This window comes from Bos indicus, chromosome 16, assembly GCF_029378745.1.
Source record: "Bos indicus isolate NIAB-ARS_2022 breed Sahiwal x Tharparkar chromosome 16, NIAB-ARS_B.indTharparkar_mat_pri_1.0, whole genome shotgun sequence".
NCBI classification, from domain to species: Eukaryota; Metazoa; Chordata; class Mammalia; order Artiodactyla; family Bovidae; genus Bos; species Bos indicus.
Genome location: NC_091775.1, coordinates 41656968 through 41680865, shown reverse-complemented (window position 1 = coordinate 41680865; position 23898 = coordinate 41656968). Strand labels below are relative to the sequence as shown.

The 23898-nt window shown below is 40.0% G+C and overlaps 1 protein-coding gene and 1 long non-coding RNA gene across 3 annotated transcripts in view; one reads left to right on the top strand and one right to left on the bottom strand.

The window, feature by feature from the left end:
• Positions 1-1204: 1204 nt before the first annotated feature.
• TNFSF4 (TNF superfamily member 4) lies at positions 1205-23793 on the top strand. Of its 2 annotated transcripts, none has more exons than XM_019976935.2 (3): positions 1205-1906; positions 19128-19176; positions 20918-23793. In XM_019976935.2, the coding sequence occupies exons 1-3, from the start codon at positions 1751-1753 to the stop codon at positions 21265-21267; spliced, it is 555 nt and encodes a 184-aa protein (XP_019832494.1). In that variant the 5' UTR covers positions 1205-1750; the 3' UTR covers positions 21268-23793. The 2 variants fall into 2 exon arrangements, with proteins under 2 accessions (XP_019832494.1, XP_019832493.1); XM_019976934.2 differs by lacking the exon at positions 1205-1906 and adding an exon at positions 3024-3692 and having other exon boundaries at positions 20918-23790.
• LOC109570256 (uncharacterized) overlaps positions 18539-23898 on the bottom strand; it is a 19713-nt gene continuing 14353 nt past the window's right edge. The window contains exon 4 of the long non-coding RNA XR_002182436.2: positions 18539-20443. This is a non-coding gene — a long non-coding RNA (uncharacterized lncRNA). The remainder of the gene's footprint in view (positions 20444-23898) is intronic.

Here is a 23898-nt window from a genome sequence, read left to right as displayed (position 1 = left end):
ATTTATTTTTTTATTTAAAAATATTTTTTAATTTTCAGCCTTAATAGTTTTCACTATTTATTTTTCAGATGGTCTCTATTGTTTCCAACAGTTATATTAGGCTTTTTTGTTGTTGTTGTTGCTGTGGCTTTTCTAGTCAGTTTTTGAAATAGTTACCAATTTTAATGTTTATTTATTTAGAACTATTAACTACTACTCAAGAATTAGACTCTCATAGGAATAACTGTTTAGAATTAAGTTTAGATGGAACTTGACTTCCAGTTTTGGCTTGGAGTATGTAGTGTAGTGTCTTAGTCACCGCATAATTCAGACGAAAACTTAAAGACCAGTATGTTCTGCAAATGCAAGGTAAGATGATTATAATGAGGGTATCAATTCATATACTAATTGATTCAAACTGTTATTGTATTAATAAATGTACTTTCCATTTCCTATAAGCTGTTTCCCTTTTGATTGTGCCTCATAACCAATTTTCTATAAAAATAGGTTGCATATGACAGCTCATTTATTTTGTTGATATTAAAAAATTTTTCTCCCTTCCCTTCTTTAAATATCTGTTGAGCAGCTGTTGGGGAGCTCAGAGAGACATACTGGCCCGTGGAAGAGTTGTTGTATCTTAAACAGCCCCTTCCAGTGTACCTGTGCTGTCCAGTATAGCATAGCACTTACTGTGTACTCAGTAAATATCTATTAATTTGAACTTGCCATTATCAATAATTTTATCATTTATTTCATTTAATCATTCATTTCAGTGGTAAAGGGTAAGTAGTGCCTACTGGTAGGGTACTCTTACTTTCCAAATTCTAAGTCTACCCCTGGCCTCAAAGAAAGATACAACCTTCAAAGCTTATTTGAAGCTATTCATTTGTTCATTCACGCAAAAATTATGTATGAAGAAATGTAAAGTAGAGAAGAGGGGAAAAAGTCAGGATACTCTTCTGCTTCTTTCCTGCTATGCTTAAAATTAGTCATATAAGTATTTACTGAATTTGCCTCAAAGATGAAATGAGAAAAAGATAGTAGACTGTTTAGCACAGTGTCTGACACATTGTATATGCTCAGTATATACTAGTTTATTTATTATAATACCTTGAACTAAAACTAGAGGATCGCACTCCTTTATTCTGCATAATTTGCCATCCTATCTTCATCTTTTCTTTTTCTTTTTTTCACTTCAAGGATGGTCTTTGTGTGCCTTTTTTTCCTGAATCTGTAGAATGGGTTCTATGCTTAGTTACCCAATGAAGTTCAGGCAAGAACTTAAGCTAGAATTTTCCTTAAATTTCTTCTATGATTTAAGACACCTTGGGGAAGAGATAGGTGAGCTTCTACATCAACGGATGATGATTTTTATCTTTATCAAGTGACCCACAATTTGGTTACTGGTGCAATGAGAAATTAAGAAAATAGCACACTTTTATGACTGTCTTTTCACAGTCACTCAAATCAGAACTGGAATGCCACAAAAACAACTCCCTGTTAGCCCAGAGAAAAAAAAAGAAAGAAAGTAAAGGGGAAATTCAGATTAGTCACAAAGAAGTTCCCCCGCCTGCCTGCAAAAGCTGAAGCATTAAAACTGAGAGAGTCCTCTCTGCTCTTTCAATCGCCTCTTATCTCTGGCCCTGGGACCTCTGTGTGTCTTCTGATTGATACACCTTGTGTTGGCTTCATCTCCTTCTTTGTGGGGAAGAAGTCGGTTCTCCCTCAGGTTTCCCCCTGTCACGGTTTTCATCGTCCCTGCATCCAGATTATGAAGATGGAAGGGGTCCAACCCCTGGACGAGAATGTGGGAAATGTACCAGGCCGGAGATTCTTGAGGAACAAGCTATTGCTGGTGGCCTCCATAATTCAGGGGCTGGGGCTTCTCCTGTGTCTCACCTACATCTGTCTGCACTTCTATGCTCAGGTAAGATGCACCAACCAACATGTCCTTTCCTCCAGCTCAGGCTGATGGCAGCTCCAAATGTCACTTGGAAATAGTCTGACACCAAAATTGTTTTCCCTTTTCTGCTCAAATATTGTAAAATGTGGTCAAGCACCCTTGTGTCTCTCTTTTCCTTCCTTTTTTTCAGCAGTGGCCGTGGTGAGGCACAGTGGAGATAGGGCAGGGGCACTGCTTCTGAATTAATCTTTTTCTTTAAAACACAAAAATCCTGGTATTCTTTTGTGAACTATCACTTTGAAGCTTTGAGTCCCTGACATACCTACTTGGTTTATCTGTTCTGCTAGTAAGCGACTGATCAGGGAATTAATGTAAAAAGGAAATAATAAATTTTTTATTTCCTTTTTACATTATTATACTTTCTCATTGTATTCATAAACACCATAGACTCAAGGAGATATGCTTTCTGAAGAATGCTGAAGGTATCAATATTAAGTTCTTTTAAATAGCTAACCTGTATATATTTAAGAGCAGAGATATATATGTTCATGTCTGTATGTGCACATGGCTGAACGTTTATCCCAACAACTTAATCAGATATTGTTTTTCAGTCTTTCTCTACCAATCACAACTTACTGACATCACTTTGTCCAATACATTATGTAGTGGAGGATCATCATTTTAGTATTCCCTCCCACCCCTTAATGAAGAAATTCTTTCCATTTTTCCATCTCTTTATTCTGGTCCCGTTTACATTATTATTTTTTTCATAGTTGTTCATATATAAAAACATTATTAGCTTTTTAAGGATGTTCTTGACTGCAGGAGATTCCACTGAAAAAGAAAATAAATGTGTAGTGGCCTTGTGTTCCCTTGTTGGGGCTAGTCTGATAATTCTTGTTTGCCTGGTGGTTGCTCTTGGTTAGAAAAGACTCTCACTGGTATAGGTCAGACAATGAGAACTTTCATTTCTGATGGCCAGGTCAGAGACTGGGTACCTCAAATTAGATCAGGATAAGATGAGCAGAGTCCTAGAAGATGCCTGGGCTTGTCTCTGTCTACAGGAAACGGGTTTTCGGTTCCTGCAGTCTAATGGGGGTGCGGTCGTGATCACTGTCCCACAGAGGGTGCTCGTGTCTCCAAATTCCCGAAGGGTTCTAGTGTCATGCTCAAGTCTGCAGACCAGTGAGCACCCCAGCACACCCATACTGTCTTCATCACGCCACACATTTCCTTCTCTGCGCAGAACCCTTTGGGTGAAATTAGAGTAGGTGATTTTGGGGAGAGGGTGTCGGGGGAGGAGCAAAGTGTCCATGGCAGGATGCCCAAGACAAAGACCGGAATTAGGCTCTTCCGAGAAGAAAACAAAGAGAGTAACCCAAAATAGAACAGCTGAGTTTATTCACCAGGTCCGGGAGCCCTGAGACTGCTTTTTGAAACAACCGCAGTGTTACATATTTCCTTGCACTGTGGGATGATTAAAAAAAACAAAACAAAACAGAACAGATGGCCCCAGTCAAGTCTCAACAGTTAATTGCACTAGGGCTCAGAGAATGGGAGACAGCAAAACATGAAACAGATACAGATGTGTAGCTAGCTGGTGGCAGGGGGCCACCCTGGAATATCAATACCCAGAGGAGGCAGAGGAGAGGGGTTCTTTCTAGCAAGTCACCCAGCAATTCTGTGCTAGATCGTGGAAGGACAGCTGAATGCTGGCTTCTAGGATACTGGAATTCACGGTGAGCTGATCTTTGGGAGAGAATTAGCTTTCTCTGGTCCTGGCACAGAAATGGAAGCAAAGATGGAAGAGGTACGTTTGAGCTGTTTGCTCAAAAAATGTCTTCTTATATACTCTAGATACAAAATTTTCTGTGGCTCAGATATTTGAAATTGTTCACTTGACATTAATTATTTTCTTATTTCTCACTAGACTGTTTTAGCTAACACAGTTTCTTATACTATTAAGGAGACCCAAGGCAGCACGATGTGTCCTTAATCGTAATCTCATACACTTTGTTAAGGGAAAAAATAGCTTAGAGAGGTCATGTGTGTTTTTCCCAGAACTTGATCAGTCACGGTGGCAGCAGTGTGTAGAGGAGAGAGACTGAGAGAAAAGGGTATAAAGTAACTGCTGAAGAAGGAACATAGACTAGGAGGTTTTCTAAATTCATGGGTAAGATTGTTTTGGATTTTGGTTGAAGGATAGATAGGTGGGGATGCCTATCAAAGCTCTACTTTTATAAGACATTGTATTACAGTGATCTATAGAGGAGGTGAAATAGAGCTGAAATACGCATCATTTACCTAGTTAAATTGGATCTCTTTTATTGTAGGAGAAAGATATTTGGGGAATAATCATGATTTTTCCTCATTTCTTAGATTTAATTTTTAACTTCATAAAAATTTTCCTGTGTGGATGACTCTGTGAAAAAAAAAAGATATGTAACTGTTAAACTCCATTTGGCAGTCAGCCTTCCTTTCAATCAAGTTTATTTAGTAATCTTTGTTTTCTTACCACTTGGTTAAGTTTTACTATGTGAAAAGCAGAAGTTTTTGTTTTTGAGATGGCAGATAAAAAGACCTTACCCACTCCTTATATAATTCACTTCCCTCTTTGGACCCTGATTTTCTCATCTGAAAAATGAGGCAGTTGGATCAAATGGTCAGAAATATCTCTTCCAGGTCAATATCCTGTGAATACTCATAAAATGGGTATGAGGATCTGAGAAATACAAATCTAAGTGAACAGATTTTTGTGCCTAAGCTTATAGAAACCCTGGTTCCTAAGAAGGGACTGGAGGAAATCAGATTTGTACATATACATGTAATCTGTATTTATTCATATACTATGCACATTTCTAAATAACTTATTCTGGATTAGCAAAATACCTTATTTAGAAAGGGGAAAGAAATAGACACTAGAATAATATCCATGATGCAAGTTACAAAATTGAGTCACAAAAACCAATACAATTATTGGGGCTGCCGCTTAAAGTATCAGGCTTCCAGGCTTCCCTGTAACTTCAGCTGGGAATGATGGCAGAAAAAAGCTGATGTATAAGGTGAGAAGCTTTTGTAAATTATACCCATGTATCTCAGAGCTATTGAAGCTGGGCTCTTCCAAGATCTGTATCAGAGCACTTGAAAGATGTGCTTTTAGTGATTATTTGTCAGCAAATCCCACCCACAGTTAAAAGTTTATATTCTTACCGCTTTTATTCCTGGAGAAGACAGAAAGGGAGGTCATTGAGCTGACCAGTTCTGTATCAACAATGGCCAGAGTTAGAATTCAGTTTCTTGGTGAAGTTTCAGACTATAACTTGGACTTTATATCCTTTAGAAAGAATAAGAGGCATTTTTGCTTAAAAATTTTTGTCTCAGATTTTAGGTCAAATTAAATGTGTCCCCATGTGATTTTAACAAGTTTTTAAAGACATTTTTAATGATAGACATGGAAATAAATAATTTTCAGTGCAATTGAATTTGCATTTTATAAGCAGTTTTATGGGCTTCCCTGATAGCTCAGTTGGTAAAGAATCTGCCTGCAATGCGGGAGACCCCGGTTCAATTCCTGGGTTGGGACGATCCCCTGGAGAAGAGATAGGCTACCCACTCCAGTATTCTTGGGCCTCAGAAGCCTGGCACAATGTAGTCCACAGAGTTGCAAAGAGTCAGACGTGACTGAGCGACTGAACTCAACTGAAGCAATTTTATGGGCTTCCCTAATGGTTGAGATGGTAAAGAATCTGCCTAAATACAATACAGGAGATCCAGGTTCGATCCCTGGTTGGGAAAATCCCCCTGGAGGAGGGAATGGCAATTTTATGGGAATTAAAAAGAAACACCTGAAGTATTGAACTGATTTGTCATTAAGTATTTTGAGGCTCTTAAAGGAGATACTACTGAAAATGTATAGACTTATTAGGTTGAACAGACATTAGACACAGTCCACTTGCAGATAGGAAAACAGAAACTCAGGGAGGATAGAAGCTGGAGAAGGAGGTGATGCTTCAGCTGATATTAGGAGTAGAGGGACTTCCTGGTGGTCCGGTGGTTAAGACTTTGCCTCCCAATGTAGCGGGTGCAGGTTTGATCCCTGGTAGGGAACTAGGATCCCACATACCTTGGGGCCAAAAAACCAAAACATAAAGCAAAAACAATCTTGTAATAAATTCAGTAGAGACAAAAAATGATCCACATCAAAAAGTCTTAAAAAATAGTAGAAATTCTTTAAATAGACAAGAGGAATGATGGTGGCTGGGTAGGGGCAGAAGGCTTTCTAGGTAAAAAGGCAAGTTGTTCAGAATGGTTGCAGGTGAGTGTTCATTGGAGAAAGTGGACGAAGATGAAGTTGAAAATCTAGGTGGAGACAGGACACAAAGGGTCTTGTGACGTGTGCTAAGGGAACAAATGGCATTCCATTCTGTATAAAAGAAAATACAGGAAAAATTACCCAAGTTGTTGCTTCTCCAGATTTCACTTCTTTTGCATGGTCTGCTGCTGCTGCTAAGTCACTTCAGTCGTGTCCAACTCTGTGCGACCCCATAGACGGCAGCCCAGCAGGCTCCCCCGTCCCTGGGATTCTCCAGGCAAGAACACTGGAGTGGGTTGCCATTTCCTTCTCCGATGCATGAAAGTGAAAAGTGAAAGTGAAGTTGCTCAGTCGTGTCAGACTCTTTGCGACCCCATGGACTGCAGCCCACCAGGCTCCTCCGTCCATGGGATTTTCCAGGCAAGAGTACTGGAGTGGGTCGCCAGTGCCTTCTCCGCTTACATGGTCTACATGCAGGCAAATACAGAAAATGTGTCTCATCTCACGTAGCGCTAGGGGGCACCACAGTAAAACTAACAGTTCTCAAATAACTTTTAAAGAGAACCCACTCTTTTTTTTTTTTCCTGAGGAGTTAAGATTAGAACACTTTTCTCAAGAAGCCAAGTGCTCATCCATGTGTAAGAGGATGGACAATATCAGGAGCACCTAATATTGTTCACTGTTTATGCAGTGATGATATTTTCTACAAGAAAAATTTAGATATCGGTTCTGACCCAAGTACTCAAAATAGGACAGAGATTGGACAGGAATCATGCTGGAAAATGTCAAGTATATACACATGAATAGAAACAAATGCACAGACTCAGAGGAGAGATGTAAAGTGAGCAGAGAGGCTCTTGGTATAGACCTTGGAATATAACCTCCCTATTCCTCTGACATCAGCTCCTAGCTGCTAGCCCTGAGTAGACCTAGCCTTGCCTAATGGCTGACCACATTGCCCTTCCAATTCTGTTTCTTTTAATAGAAATTATTTCTGTATCCCTCACTCTCAGAGAACCCGCAGGTTCCCACCCACTTCAGGAATTTTGCATTCATGGCTAATGAATGTTAATCTTCTGGGACCATTTAGGTTGAGGGAGCCATGTACAGTGTTCAGTTCAGTTCAGTTCAGTTCAGTCGCTCAGTCGTGTCCGACTCTTTGTGACCCCATGGACTGCAGCACGCCAGACTTCTCTGTCTATCACCAACTCCCAGAGTTTACTCAAACTCACGTCCATTGAGTCGGTGATGCCATCCAACCATCTCATCCTATGTCATCCCCTTCTCCTCCCGCCTTCAGTCTTTCCCAGCATCAGGGTCTTTTCAAATGAGTCAGTTATTCGCATCAGGTGGCCAAACTACTGGGAGTTTCAGCTTTAGCATCAGTCCTTCCAATGAATATTCAGGACTAATTTCCTTTAGGATGGACTGGTTTGATCTCCTTGCAGTCCAAGGGACTCTCAAGAGTCTCCTCCAACACCACAGTTCAAAAGCATCAATTCTTTGGCACTCAGCTTTCTTTATAGTCCAACTCTCACATCCATACATGACTACTGGAAAAACCATAGCTTTGATTAGATGGGCCTTTGTTGGCAAAGTAATGTCTCTGCCTTTTAATATGCTGTCTAGGTTGGTCATAACTTTTCTTCCAAGGAGCAAGTGTCTTAATTTCATGGCTACAGTCACCATCTGCAGTGATTTTAGAGCCCCAAAAGTTAAAAATCTGTCACTGTTTTCATTGTTTTCCCATCTATTTGCCATGAAGTAATGGGACCAGGTACCATGATCTTCATTTTCTTAATGTTGAGTTTTAAGCCAACTTTTTCACTCTCCTCTTTCACTTTCATCAAGAGGCTCTTTAGTTCTTCTTTGCTTTCTTCCATAAGGGTGGTGTCATCTGCACATCTGAGGTTATTGATATTTCTCCCGGCAATCTTGATTCCAGCTTGTGCTTCATCCAGTCCAGCATTTCTCATGATGTACTCTGCATATAAGTTAAATATGCAGGGTGACAATATACAGCTTTGATGTACTCCTTTCCCAATTTGGAACCAGTCTGTTGTTCCACATCTGGTTCTAACTGTTGTTTCTTGACCTGCATACAGATTTCTCAGGAGGCAGGTACAGTGTTGTTATTCCTATTTAGGAAATGAAAGGATAGCAGCTGAATAGCAAAGTAGAAAGGTTGTTTCTCATAGTCACAGATAAAATATATGGTAGTGTTGGGATGGAATTGGATTCCCCAATATCTCATGGCTTGTGTGTTTTGTTTGTAGCTAGATGAAGGAATTAAAACACTTTTTATAAAAAAATGCAACATATCTTCTCAAAATTTTAGGGAAGTCATTGAGGTATAGGAGAGAATACATTGGATCAGGAACTAGAAGATTCAGTCCAGTGTTTTAGCTTTGTGACTCTGGGTAAATTCCCTGAAATTCCCCAAGTATCAATTTAATCATCTCCAAAACTGGAATTTGATTATTGTGAGGAACAAATCTGTTACAGAGCTTTGTAAATGTTAAATTTACTATTATTTATAAACATGCTTCTATAAGCATAACACCCACTAAAATATTTACCTTGTAGCACACATGCAATGCCATAACTCAGATCTCAGAAAGCATATCATAGGTAGGGTCAACCTTAACTTCATGAATTTGGCTTTCCTACTGTAATATTTAAGATTAAGAAAAACCCCTTGAAATAATTTTAGTTTATTTGAATTTAGATGTCTAATTAAGATGGCCATGGCTGTATTAGCAAAGTAAAAATGAAGGGGAGAATTTATGAGCATATAAAATATTATCAGGTTAGTGTCTGAAAGTGGCTCAGAAATCTAAAATGACACACTTAGAACACATGGCCCAGATGGGTTCCAGCTCCCCTTACATTAATGTAGTTCATCCAATTCTCTAATAACTTGGTTGCCAAGTAAGGCAAGTTTGATGTGTTATTAATTTGTATAAATTTGTCTCGCTTTGATGACATTGAAAATGCTAGTTAAGAACACACTCTGACAGAAAGAGCAGCAAGTAGACCCAAACTTTAGTTCTTCCAGTACTAATTGAATAAGGGCTATGGATAGAAAGCTTCACTCCTAGGATGTTACATAGGTGGGTATCTGGGGGGATGAGTGTAAATGATATACCCTCCGGCTGGGCTGTCCTGTAGGTCACATAGCATGAGCCTACAGAACCTAAGATCAAAATGAAAATGACAATTAACATTGCAAAAAATTATAAGCATCAAAATAGTCACCAAGGGAAATTATAAAATCTTTACTGGGTTATAAAAGAAGTCATAAAAGACATGTTTTACTGCTCAGTAATGTAAAGTATATTTTGAGTTAGCGGTGTGTTGGGTGGTTAATGTTTTTAATTTCCAAGGCCTGTAAAAATCTTAATCTGGCCCTGAATGTGGTATGATGAAGGCTGGAAACCCAGCTCTTTTTAGGGAGAGGTTGACAGGCATCACTCCTGGTGCTACTTGCAATACCATCTCTGGTTTTGTGATCTTGTCCCTGCATTGTCCTTACTTCTTCACTCTGACCTTGGATGGTGATAGATATTCGTAGGCAGTTTTACAATGAGGAAATCTGAGGCATAGAGACTTGTCTAGGTCAATATAGGAAGGTCTGGTTATAAATCAGGACTAGGTTTAAATTCTAGTCCTGTCTCTTTCCATTACACCTGGCCAAGACTCCGTGGCTCTAAGCTGTAAGCATTTTACCTGGCTGTTTTAAAATTTTTTCCTTTCCTGACATTAATTGCTTATGTAGAAAAACTGGGGGAAGATTTATAACCTGGAATCAAAGGGAGAAAGATTCTTTTAAAAAAAGAATCTCCTGCCACAAATTCAAATAACACAATCAATGAAGCTTTAACAAATGTGTGATACCTTATAGGTTAGTTTGATAAAACAAATCATTGCCATGTATGATTCATTCATAGAAGAGAAAGGGGACTGGGATTGGGGCATTGGCTCAGTCATTTATCCACTCCAAGCTCTACTTTTTTTTTTTTAAACAGGAGATGAGACTATATAATCTCCATGGGCCTTTATAGTTCTGTCAGACTGATTTGAAGAATTATTTTAATGTTGTAAGTGTGATTTTACACTATATGCAAATATCTTTTCAACCAGGGTGGCACTGCAAATTTGGTGGCTTAAAAGAAATGTAACCTTTCACAGTTTTGGAGGATAAGTATTCAAAGTCAATGTGTCAGCAGTACCCTGCTGTGTCTGAAGGCCATAGGGAAGAATCCTCCAGGATCCTTCCGTGCCTCTTTCTAGCTTCTGAGGGCTCCCAGCAATCCTAAGCGTTCCCTGGCTTGATAGTACTGGGTAACCTAGTTGAATACAGCTCTTCAGTAAGAATTTCACAGAGGGCTAGATTCAATAGCTAGTTTCTTGATTGGGATTATAAAGCGAGCATACTTTGATTTTTGCATCAGGTGCTTCATTTCTCTTCCATTATTTAGCAGGAAGGCTTTAGTTTAAAATGTCATTATCATTATTGTTATTGCCACCACCATCATCGTTCCACTGCTGTTCTGTGATGATTTTTACTAGTCACCAGTCTTAGTTCACACCATAATGTAGCTTGAGGATTATTCAGCTCTACTGCAAATGAGGCTAAGAGCCTCATTGCATAAACAATACAAAAGATACTCATGATTCTTCATTAACTATCAGAGGGAGCCACTTGGGGAGAAAACCTGTTCTTTTGTTAGGGCTGAGGGATTTATTATCGTGTATTATTGTGTTGAAAAGATCTTGGGTTCAAACGATCTTCTTATCCACCAATAATCTGGTTTTTTTCTTTTGAATGTTATGATTTTCCTAATCTCTGGTATTGAAAAAGTCCTTAGATAGTCCCCATTCCACTCTGCTTATTCAACCATCTTAATTGAGAGTTAAAAAATGAGGACATAAAAATAAGGAAATTCAAAACTGAGAAAAGGAAGGACTTGTTCTGGCTTACGACCAGACCTGAGTGTTCCATTCCCAGCCCAATGCCTGGTCCATTTCTACTAGGTTGCCTTTCCAAGGCAACAGTGCCTACTCTTTTATACGGCCAATGAGATGGGGAATGAGTAACTTCAGATAGAAAGATACTGATCATAATTGTGCTATCCCCTTTGTACTCAAGGATGAATGGGGCAGTTTAAAAAAAACCTCGAGCCACATATGGTTTTGGCTAGTGTCCCCTGGAAGAGGGCATGGCAACCCACTCCAGTATTTTTGCCTGGAGATTTTCCATGGACAGAGGAGCCTAATGGGGTACAGTTCATGGGGTTGCAAAGAGTTGTACATGACTGAGTGACTATGCATAGCACAGAGCAAGTGTCAGGGTACAGTCTAAGAGACTCAGTAACCATTTATTTATAAATGCCATTATGTTTAAGGCATTGTAAGATTTATGATAATGCAGTGGGTACCTTGTAAGCCAACTTTTCCAGTTGCTTTGCTGCTGCTGCTGCTGAGTCGCTTCAGTTGTGTCCGACTCTGTGTAGCTCTATGGACTGCAGCCTGCCAGGCTCCTCTGTCCATGGGATTCTCTAGGCGAGAGTATTAGAGTGGGTTGCCGTGCCTTCCTCCAGGGGATCTTCTCGACCCAGGGATCCAACCTAGGTCTCCTGCATTGGAGGCAGATTCTTTACTGCTGAGCCACCAAGGTAAAGACTAGGATATTTTGAAAATTACCTGATTCCCAAGGTGAGGAAGGGAGTTGTTTCTTTTTTTTCAATTTAATTTTTTAAAATTGAGGTATAGTCAATGTACAAGATTATGTAAGTTTTTTCAGGTGTATGATAGTGATTCACAATTTTTAAAGATTGTATTTCATTAATTGTTATTATAAAATGTTGGTTTTACTCCTTGTATTGTACGGTACATGCTAGTAGCTTATTTTACACATGGTAGTTTGTACTTTACAGTTCCTACTTCCCTCTCCTCTCACTGGTAACCAGTTTTTTGTTCTCTATATTTGTGAGTCTGTTTCTTTTTTTTTTTGTTATATTCACTATTCTATGGGAGTTCTTAGAAATGTTTTGGCAGACCCCTCTGTTAGTGTACTTGAGGAATTTACAAGCAAATGTGGAAAGGGAAACCCAGATAAAAGAAAATCTTCCCCTTGAGGATATGCAGAATTGCAAATCACAAAATTTTGAAGGTGCGTTCATGTCACATGGATGCTTTTGGTTCATTTGGTTGTTTTTCTGAATACCTGATACTCCTTTTAGCGATCCATTAATTGCTAAGCGTTTGGGACAGTGAAACCACAGTTCCTGTTCTCTGAGATAGAGAGGAGAGGGTCAGTAAGTAGAGGCTGGCCATTACTAAATAAATTTGACAAGAAAAATGCAAGTGGTTAGAGAGAGGGGGCTATATTAGAATATCACATGGGCTGTGTAGTAGAGAGTATAGTAAGAATTTAAAAAGAGGGATTACAGCAAAAAGGTGCTGGCAGCCATGGTGAAGGGTGGTGATAGAGAAAAGAAAGTCTCGAATGACATTTAAAATGGCTTTTCTTTGTGTTCTTTCATCTTAATAGACTCTTTATTCAACATGATTTTCAAAGTCACACATCTTCATGTCTAAGAAATAGCACTTTGAGGATAAACTTTCCTGATTATGGAAGACTGGTCAAATAACCAGTTTTTGTTCATTTCTATTCCTTTCTCTGAGTTGGATTCTGAACTTTCCTGATCAGAAGTCGGGGCCCTTCTCTTTGTAAGGGAGTTTCCATCGAGTATACACTAAATCCACCAGGAGAAGAGTCTGCCTTCCCAACCCACTGTAATGGGTAAATATGGAAAATTCCATCTTCCTCTTCGGAGGCTCATTCAGAAACACCCTCAGAGCCTATAAGACTTTGCTTTCACAATCTCTCAGGTCTTCTCTGATTGACGTGAAGCCCATTGCTGGGGGAGGAGACATTCATATCCCTGTGAAGGTTGCATGCTGAACCACGATTCCCATCGCATATCTGTTTCTGCACTGTCCTCCACTGACTCACATCTCATCCCACTCCAACCTGGGATCTTGACTGATAGCAAGTGAGGAAGGGCAAGGCCCACATAGTGAATGCAGAGCCCACTTCCTGGTTTCACATTTGATGAGTATCATTCCCTCCTGCCACAGATACACCCCCTCCAGGACAAATGCCACATGAGTATAAGGCAGCCTCATGCCACATCCCAGTGAGTCAGAATAAGAAATTCACACATTCTAGAGATGAGCTCATGAAGCAAGCAGCACCTTTTGGGGAACATGGTACAGGCTGCTGGATAAATGCTGTATATCAGACATTTCCCATCTTTGTTCTCAGATAGTTCAGTGTTTCAGGTACTGAGAGAGGTCAGGAAAAAGGACATTATTCTGACTCTTCTTTGCATCACCTACTTGCTGCCTACTTTATTTGTCCTGCTGCCCCTTGCCAGAACAGATGCGTCTAATTAGAGTCCAGCTAATGGCTTTGTCAACCTGAACTATACAAACAACCTTGGAGAGTTGACTAAAGAGCTCTTTTCTGAAGAATGTTTAGATACTTTGAGATACATCTGAGTATTTTGACAACTATCAAAAACCTAATCTTTTAATCTTGTTTAGAGTTTAAAATTAAAAATAAATTAATCTTGAACTCTCAGAAAAATGTTTTCATAGGGGTTTTTTACTCTTAAGATAGAATAGAATAAAGAGAAAGGATGTTATCATGAACTTGAGGTTCAATCAAACTCAAGTTAATACCTGTTTATTCCTGAGCAAGTTCTTAACAACACTGATTCTCATTTCTTTCTATCTATAAAACATGAGTAATTATTATTTCTGCTTAATGGTATTATTTTGAAAGCAAAAGTTAATGAGTTTCAGAAAGAGTAATGCACTGCATGGCGTGTTTTAAGTTCTGAGTAAGTTTTTACTGTTTTTCTTGAATATACCAAAAATGGTCTAATTTCTAGACCCTTCCTCTAGGCAGTGCCTTTGGATTCTCTGGGTCCTCTTTCTCTTTCAAGGCCTAAGCCCACATCTTTCCTCCTTGAGCTGCCAAAGCCTGCAGTGGTTTTTTCTGTTCTCTGGAACCTTGTGGCATAAATTGCCTATTGGTCTTTACCAGTGGTTTTATGTGGAGGAATTATCTCCCCAATTGACATACAAGTTTGTCAAAACTAAGGACTGTGTATTCTTTCCCTTTGTGTTCTTAGAGTTGAATGTAATATCTGCCAAATAGTAGGTACTCAATAGTTATCAATGCTATTTCAAGTCACCAGTAATATGACAATCATCTAATCTATTCAATCAACTATTAAATAATACTGATAGTTGAGCACCAGCTTTAGGACAGGCATGATTTTTGCCAAGGGAATGGTTGAAGATATATTTTCTGGATTTGGACCTTCAGGAGTTCACAGTAGAGTGTAGTAATTCTCAAATCTTGAACCTTGGGTGTTTGTAAAAATGAGATTACTGCGTCCATCTAGACCTTTTGAATCAGAATCTTTATGAATAAACTGGAAGTCTACACATTTTTACAGATTTCCCAGGTGACTTTAATGTAAAGGATAACACTGGATCAGCTGACCTTCAGTTGCATCATCAGCTGCTCCTAGACAGGGCATACACATTACTCAGGCAGTTGGTCAGATAGCCCATGTATCAGCTGCCTCTGAGTACTCTGTGTTCTTGGCTCTATTTATGACAGCCCGAAAGCCTAGGAGGGAAGCCTAAACTTTTGGATTCCCATGATGAGCTCATCATGAGACCATCACCCTGCCAATCTGCTGTGCATGATCACATCTTCCTTCCTCCAACTTGGCACTAAAGTGGACACAAGGAATGGACTATTAGTAAAATCTTCAAAGAAATTTCCCTCCACTTTAAATTTGCATGAGGAGAAGAAAAACTGTTGTTGTGTGAAACAATGAAAGTTGTTCTGGATTCCAGGGGGCTGGAGTTGAATCCCTTTCCTTCTGTGGGTCTCATTTTCTTCATCTGTAGAATAGTGTTCAGTTGGAAGATGACTTCTTTTATACTCATGCTTCTGAGGCCATCTCACTGAAACTTCAGGACTGTACTTTGATCCTGGTGTACTGACTTACAAGAATTTCTAGTCCCCTTTGAAGATAGTATGAGCTCTTCAGACTTTGCAGATTGAAGAAACTTTGTTCTGTAGCTTGTCCTTACATGAAAGTCCTTTGGGATCTTTGATATAGTCCATTTTTTTCTATTATCTGGTGAAGATATGAGGATTTTAATTTTCTTGATATATATATATATATATAAAACTATGCCTGTGGGTAAAATTAATATTATCTGATTTTTTTTTTTCTGGTAATTTTTCTTATAAAGCCAGAATCATTTTGTGGTGTTCTTCTGGTCTACAAAGAGCTGGTATTTTAGGGATTTGGTTGTACTTCCTTTCTTTTTTATTAGTTCTCTCATTCTGTAGTCATATATAAAGCTAAATTAGTGTTATATAGGCTAAATTAAGAACATGACATGGATCTTGTCTCCCATGAGCATCCAAGAATAATAGCTGACATTTATCAGCTCCTTACAGTGTTCCAGGTCAGGTGCTAAAAATTTACGTATGTGATCTCATTCACAACAACCTTCTGAGATACTGGGTTTACTCTTTCCATTTTATAGATGAAGGAGCTAAAAGTCAGCAAGGTAATGACATTTTCCCAAGAGCACACAGCTAGGTAGTCTTGCAGCGGAGAGGAGACATGTATCTGGTGGTGGTAGAATGAAAATCAGTAGAGTGATTTAAGTTTTTTTCTTACATCAGGGTTCACTCTTGGTATTATACATTTTATGGATTTTAACAAATGAACAATAACATGTACCCACCATTAGAGTATAGTGCAGAATAGTTTCACTGCTCTAAAAATCTTCTATCTTCACCTATTCATCTCTCCCTCCTGCCTCACCCCTGGCAACCACTGCTCTTGAACTGTCTCTGTAGTCTTGCCTTTTCCAAAACATTACACATTTGAAATCATACATTATGTAGTCTTTTCAGATTGTCTTCTTTTACTTAGTAATATACATTTAAACTGTGTCCATGTCTTTTCGTGGCTTGAAAGCTCATTTCTTTTTAACACTGAGTGTTACTCCATTGTTTGGATATATCACAGTCTGTTTATCCATTCAACCTACAGAGGGATATCTTGATTGCTTTTCCTTGACAAGTTTTAACAATAAGAAACAAAGCTATTATAAACATCCATGTGAATAGAGTAATTTTTAAGTACTTGCTATGGGAGACCAGAAGCCAGGGATTTGATTTAGGCCTTGAAGTTGATATTTTCATGGGTAGACATAGATGAAGGGACATTCTTGGTGGAGAGAACAAAGGAAGCAAGTATTTTTTTAATGCTTACCACGTGCCAGGCAAACTCCTGAGTATTTTCACATATGTTAACTTATTTGAGCTTTACAGTCATCTCCTTGAGCATTCCAATAATAATATTCCTTATTTTTACAGACGTGAAAGCTAAAGCTCAGAAGTGGTATATAACATCCAAATTCAACAGAACTAGAGAAGTTACAATTTGAACAAAATTTTATTTCCAGGCCTGCACCCTCTTGTTTTGTCCTACCAGGCTTTATTTAAAGGATTAGAGGAAATAGTTGATTCGAGCATAAAGCACAGAAAGGATATAGGTAGCAGTAATGCTTGACAAGGAGGTTGGCACCAGGCCATAGAAGGCCTTGAATTGGGCACTGTGGGGGTATTTCTGGGCAGTGGGGTAGTCAGCATGAAGTAATCAGGTTTGGAGGATGAAGGGCAAGGTTGTGGAAGGTCATGGAACAAGAGAAAGAATCATCTTATTTCACAAAATGGCCAAGGCCTGGTGGTGTTGACGCTAGGGAGATGAGAAAATGTGTATTTCTAATCCTGGGTAACCTTCAGGAGGAAAGGAAGCCTGGGGTCGAGTGAATCTACCTAAAAGAGGAAGTCCTATGTACTTTCCTTGCTGCCTGTCAGCATCTTGGTCTCAGAATGTCTTCTTGATCATTACCGCTCTGACTTCTCCATCACAGTATTTCAGAACATTGGGAAATGTCATTGTTTTGCAGGAACCTTATGGAAAGTTTACACAGTCAGTCAAATAATCAGATCATGAGGACTTTTAAGTCAGAGAGTTTGACGTAAATTTGGGATGAAGAGGCTTCCTGTTTCTCTCTTTCATTGAAATTGGTGTAGGGTTGCAACTTTTAAAATTTAAATCGTTAACAGTGGTAAAAGGGATGTCTCTGATCTTTGAGGAATTTCTAAAGATGGAAAAAACTGACACCCAGAGGTTATGCAACTTGCCTGAGTACTTGCCTGGCTGGTGTTAGGACCAGGTTGCTGCATGCTGAGCGCTGTGCTCTTTGTGCAGCTGCACAGGCTGTTTCTAACTTCAACAAGGTGGCCAAGAGACCAGCCTGCCCGGAGAGCAGTAGGGGCATTCATTTACCCAGGGAATTATGGTGTTTGGGTAATGTACCTTTTGAGAGGCCTTCTTCTAGAACATCGCTTTAAGCATGAAGGACACTAGTCCAGTCTCACAAACAGTCCACAGAGGGGAGAGAGCCAAAGACTGTCGTCCTGAGTCAGCACCTCTCTGTGTGCTCACCACTGACTAATATTGCTCTAGGGGCCCAGCCACTGGCAGGGCTCAGCCAGGCTCTCCCTTCTTCCTACACCGCCTGTTGGTTTCAGCTTGATGAGGCTTGTGACTTTACGTACAAGGGAAGTAGGGGATTCTTCATCCGCGTGGGCAGGCCCCAGTGGACTCCGTTTGACTGCTGCTATGAGTGTGCCAGAAAAGTGGGAAGCAGGGACTCCACACCCCAGAGCATGAGAACAAATTCCTCCCCAGACCTTTGATCCGGACATCTTGCCAAAAATAACTTGGTGGGAGGAGCTGCTGTTCTCTGCAGGCACAATAGGTGGTAGGTTTTTCTGTTTGTTTGTTAGTTTCTATTTCTCTTCTTAGTAGGTAATGTAAAATTTTAAAAATACAAGAAAGTAAGCCATGGAAAATACATGTGCCTCCCACTCCTGTCCTCAGGCTTCTAGTTCCTTTCTCCAGAGGCAGCGCTTTATTCTTCTAGATAAATTCTGTGCCCTCACAAAAACTTTTTTTTCTTTGAACACAAATGGAAATGTACTTTATTCTCCCCTTTGCTTTGGCTTTTTTCACTTAATATATTTTGGAGTTTGCCCCATATTGAAGTTTGTTCTTTTAACCACCAAATTTCCACAGATGTTTTATCTATTAACTTTTCTTTCTTTGTTGCTTTACTTCTTTCTTGCTTTCGAGTTCAAGTTAGGTTTTACACACGACTAAAGAGTAGAGAAAGATCCAACATTTAAAAAATTTACACACAGATCTACTCATCTCTGAAGGGTTTGAAGAGTTTTTATTGCCTGTGGGCCCTGAAGGTAGGACACTCTTAATCCTGTTTTACAGTGAAAAAGAGAGCAGCCAGGAGGCTCCCAGACTTCACTCCCAGTCCATTCTGGGAGTCTGTGACCATGAAGGATTGACTGGTCACAACCTTGTCCATGAAGAATCTCTATGACTGAATGGGTTTCTTAACAAGATAACTTTTAAGTGCTCTGTTATCTAAAATGGGAAATTGGGGCTCAGGGAGCCAAAATAATATACCAAGGAAGAGTTTGGCAAGTGAGGACAGATCTTACTTAGATGCTTGCATGAAAGAGCAGAAGACTCCTAACTTACCTTATGAGATGTTACAGAAAAGCAATGGGGGCAGGCGGAAGGCTGCGTCTAACTCACATAGAAAAAGGCAAGTCTCTTCTCAAGTCAGTCCCTTTACCTGCTGCATTTCTGCTTCATAGGATGGATGTGACTCGTCAATTCTACTTGTTCATTTTTTTTCCCTAAAAATATATCCTTTTTCTTTCTTTAGGTGCCATCTCAGTACCCTCCAATCCAGAGTATCAGAGTACAGTTTACCAGTAAGTATTGTCAAAAGTTTAGTTGGTTCATAGTTTTAAAAGAATCTTCTCTCCAGCTTCTTAATTTCCCCTAGAACATAAGATCTCTCCATTTTCTTAGGGAAACATTAAATCCTGAAATTGTTGGGGCCTGCATATTATTTTCATTAAGGTCAAAGAAGAAAAGGGGAGTAATTAGTTAACAGATAAGTGCTTGTCACTATACAGATTACATTATATTCCTCACTTAATCCTCCTAGGAACCCTTTGAGTAGAAATTACTCTCACTTTTTTTAGGTAAGAAAACGAAGGCTTCTTACAAGTCTGTCTGGCTGTAAGATATGTCATTCCCCAGTAATTCTATTACAGGACAAAATTTTACCTTAATGAGAGTTGGGGGACTTAAAGGCAATGTGATAACTCTAACAAGAGAACATTATTTGGATCCAAGATTAATACTAGGACAACCACCAGTGGTTTATGTATGGATATTCATTTATTAAGTCCTCTTGAGCCAAAGGAAAGTATATCTTGCCTTCTATAAGTGATCCTCGTTTTCAATTCGAAGTATTTCTCAGGGACTTGATTCACAGCAAGAATTACTGAATTGTGCCCAGCAGTGGGAACTTACTCTTTCCTATCACCGAGGGACATGGTCCAGAGTGGAGATTTTGAAGTGTCGTTACTTGACCATTCCGGGTGATACTGAGGCTGCCATGGAAATGGAAGACATTTAGTTTTTGATTTATGCTTGAAATGGCCCCACACAAAGCTGTTAAAGTTATCATTCTGTGTTCTGCTGCTCTTCCTTTTCTTTTTCCTGTGGCAACCACTATTCCCAAGGCACCTTCCAGTAAAAACTGACAATAAAAAGGTAGAAGGGAGAAATAAGTCTATGTTCTTGAGCTCTTATATCAGAACCTGAACCCACAGACTAAGCTTTACTTAGTATTGAAGCATAACTAAGCTTAAGTGATTGTTGACGAAGGCCAGTAATACATGTTGTTGGGAAGTCTAGTTGCCAGGGCATGTGAAGAATTTTCATTTCATGGTGACATGGAGAGAAGAATAAAAGAAAAGTGAAAGTGTTATTCGCTCTGTTGTGTCCAACTCTTTGCAACCCAATGGACTGTAGCCCATCAGGCTCCTCTGTCCGTGGAATTCTCCAGGCAAGAATACTGGAATGGGTAGCCATTCCCTTCTCCAGAGGATCTTCCCAACCGAGGGATCAAACCCAGGTCTCCTGTGTTGCAGGCAGATTCTTTACCATCTGAGCCACCAGGGAAGCCTGGAGAGAGGATAAAGAGTTAAAGCGATTACTTTGTGTGGACGGGGTGTGCAGGACCCAGGCAAGAGGCACTTCCACCACCCTTTGCCCTAATCAATCCATTGAACAAAGAAGGCAGCACTGAAGTTGCCAATACCTCCTGATTTTGAAAAAATCAGGGAAACCTTGAGAGTCCATTTCCTGCCACAGGTGTGTTGTGACAACTGCCAGTTGCTGTAATCTTTCCACTCTTGAATCCCAGCCCCCTCTGAAACTCTCTTGGCTACTAGTGTTAGCTTTGCCTTTTCCATCCCACAGGGAAAGTGGATTCCAACCCTCATGTAGAAACATAGTCTTCTCTTACTTTTATTCTTTTCAAAATCTGTCCTTATCATTTTCTCTTCATATATTTCTAGACATATTGGATGATTGTTGCTTAATGCTGAGTTAAGGAGTCATTCTTTGTTTTTTTTTCTTTTACCCTACCCTCCTTAGAGTGTGAGAATGAGAACGGTTTCATCATCACATCCCCAGACGCGGATGGAACCATGAAGGTGCAGAACAACTCAATCATCATCACCTGTGATGGGTTCTATCTCATCTCTCTGAAGGGCTACTTCTCCCAGGAACTCAGCCTCAGGCTTCTGTACCGGAAGGGTCGGGAACCTCTCTTCTCCCTGAACATGGTCAAAATTGTTGACTCTGTCACAGTGGCCTATCTGCGTTTTAAGGACAAAGTCTACCTGAATATGACCACTCAGAATGCCTCCTGTGAAGACATCCAGGTGAATGGTGGGGAGTTGATTCTCATTCATCAAAATCCTGGTGGATTCTGTGTCTACTGAGGACCTGATGGCTGCACCCAAGCCAGGAACCAGCATGAAGGCCACACTGGGGGTGGACAGGACCCTGATTCTTCCTTGGGAGTGGAGGTGTTGTCCCAGCTCAGCCCTCATATTTGGCCACGTGAGATGTGACCAGAAGCAGATCACTCCTACCCCCACTCAGGGATATTTAAAACTTATTTTTACATACCAATTAACTTTATGTATTTATCCTGTATCTTCTAAATCACCTAACCCTCCTCATCCCTCAAGATTGCCTCAAGCCTGTTAGGCACCTCCGCCAGAGTGAGAAAAAAGGTGCCTCTTCCTCAAGATGTTGTTCCTTTGGTCAGGAAATTATCGTAATAAACTTTCATTATTGAAAAAGACACTTGACTACCATTTGTCATCTGACACTGTCAAAATGAAGAAGACCAGGGAGAGGGGTTTTGAATCTGCCAAAGCCAGTGGACTGACTGCTTGCAAGCAGAGGTGCCTCTCCAAGGTGAGATTTGTTGTAGTCTGCATAGTGCCCCAATCTCTGTCTCATGTGGAGGAATTCAAAAGGAAAATCACCTCATCAACAGCTGTCAGGACTTGATGAAGATAGCTGGCTAAGTAATACTCCGCTCTGGGCTTTTTTTTTCCCCCTTGTTTTCTCCATTTTGCTCTCCCAGCCTCCAAATGTTCTTGATAGAAATTTACCTTCAAAGAACCGTCTCGGGGGTGTGATGCTTGAAAAACCTAATCAGTGATTTAAGGAAAGCTGATGAGACTTTTCTAAGCTGGGAGAGTGAGATAATTTATTGTGAGGGTTATCTTTATCACACCGGAGTGCAGTGAAACCGCACCTCTCAGGATAAGTCAGTGGACATTTGAATAGTCTGGGGAGGAAATCACGTTTGCCACAGAGAGGCAGTGTAACGCATGCCTAATGCTGAGATACATACTCAGCCCCACATCTTGTGCTCAGGTACCACCTTGCTAGTTTCAAAAAATTGCTTTCGGTGAATTGTCCCCCCACCCTTGGGCTGTGCTGCATGGCTTACAGGATCTTAGTTCCCCAACCAGGGACTGAACCCAGGCCCACAGCAGTGAAAGTGCCAAGTCCTAACCATTGGACTGCCAGGGAGGTCCCCGACATGAATTGTTCTGAGCAAGATATTCTATGATACGTGTCTTGACTACTTAGAGGATTTAAATGTGTGTGTGTGCGTGTGCGTGTGTGTGTCTACTTGTTTGTTATTGACTGTTCTGCAAAGTCAAAGTTATTCAGAGTGGTTGCTAATAAGTACATGTTTATCACTGTAGATAATATTTAAGAAAATACATGTTTTTTAAGTTTAGAGTTTCTGACTGTATTTTTTCTGGACATATGCATTCCAGGCCAAAGCTTAATTGTTTTGTGAGTTGGCTGTCTTTTGTGCTATGGCCTCTCCTCACAGGTGCCCCCTCCTTTTAGGTACACATGGCCTGCTTCTCCCATGCTGGCCTCCTTCAGCAACACAGGGACACTTCTTCCAGCTTCCACCCATCAAAGTACATGTGTCCCATTTAAATCATTCAATCAAAGGGATAATAAACCTTTTTCTGAAAACAGTGGAGTTTTGTGTAAATGAAAAGTCAGGAGATTGGAATTCTAATTTTGACTCTGTTGCTAACTGGCCACAGGACCCTGGACCCTGGACAACTAATTTCCTATTTTGGGATCCTGCTTTTTTCTCTTGTCTCTAAAATGAATGATCATTTTAGAATCTTATGCTCATAAAGCTAAATGTGAATGTACATAGTAAATTCCTATGTACTGGTCGCTGTGAGTCAAGATGTATAATCTCTTTTAATGTGTGGAATAATTTTTTTTTTTCTCGACAACCTAGTATTTTCCCTCAGCGTTTTTGGTGATTTCTGTGAGCATGCATGCATGCTGTCGTGTCTGACTGTTTGCAACCCCATGGGCTGTAGCCCGCCAGGCTCTTCTATCCATGGAATATTCAAGGCAAGAATACTGAAATGGGTTGCCATTTCATTCTCCAGGGAATCTTCCCAACCCGGGATCAAACCGATGTCTCCTGTGTCTTCTGCATTGCAGGCGGATTCTTTGCCCGCTGAACCATCGGAGAGGCCCCGATTCCTTTGAGAACAGTTGCCAGTTGTTACTTAGTGACTTTCTGTTTAGGGAATGACTGAAAGGATTCCAGTCTTGATTCAAATCATAATTTGTTCTTAAGCATATTGGGCAGGTCCCCTATTTTAAATCATAGTTTTGTATTTAGTGCTCTCCTGGCTCTCAGAGAGTGTTAATATTAATATTAATAATATAGCTAATAATAATATTGATATTTACATGGAAACAAATAAAAGATCTTAGAATTCACTACTGGTTAGAGTGTTGAGAGTTTTTATTTATCTTTTTCTTCCTTTCCATGTTCTGATCAGCTAATTCCCGGAATAGGGGAGGACAGGGCAAACTTTCTGGTTTCCTATCTGCCTCCAGTTTCAGCCATTGGAATTATATCCAAGGGATGGTTGACCTGCCAGACTCCGCCTTTGCTTTTGAAAACGTATTCACCATAAGTTCTCAGGGCTCCTCTTCCTGGTTCAAGAGGTGGATTCAAATAGAATTCTATTTACTGTTACCCTTTCCCTCAGTAC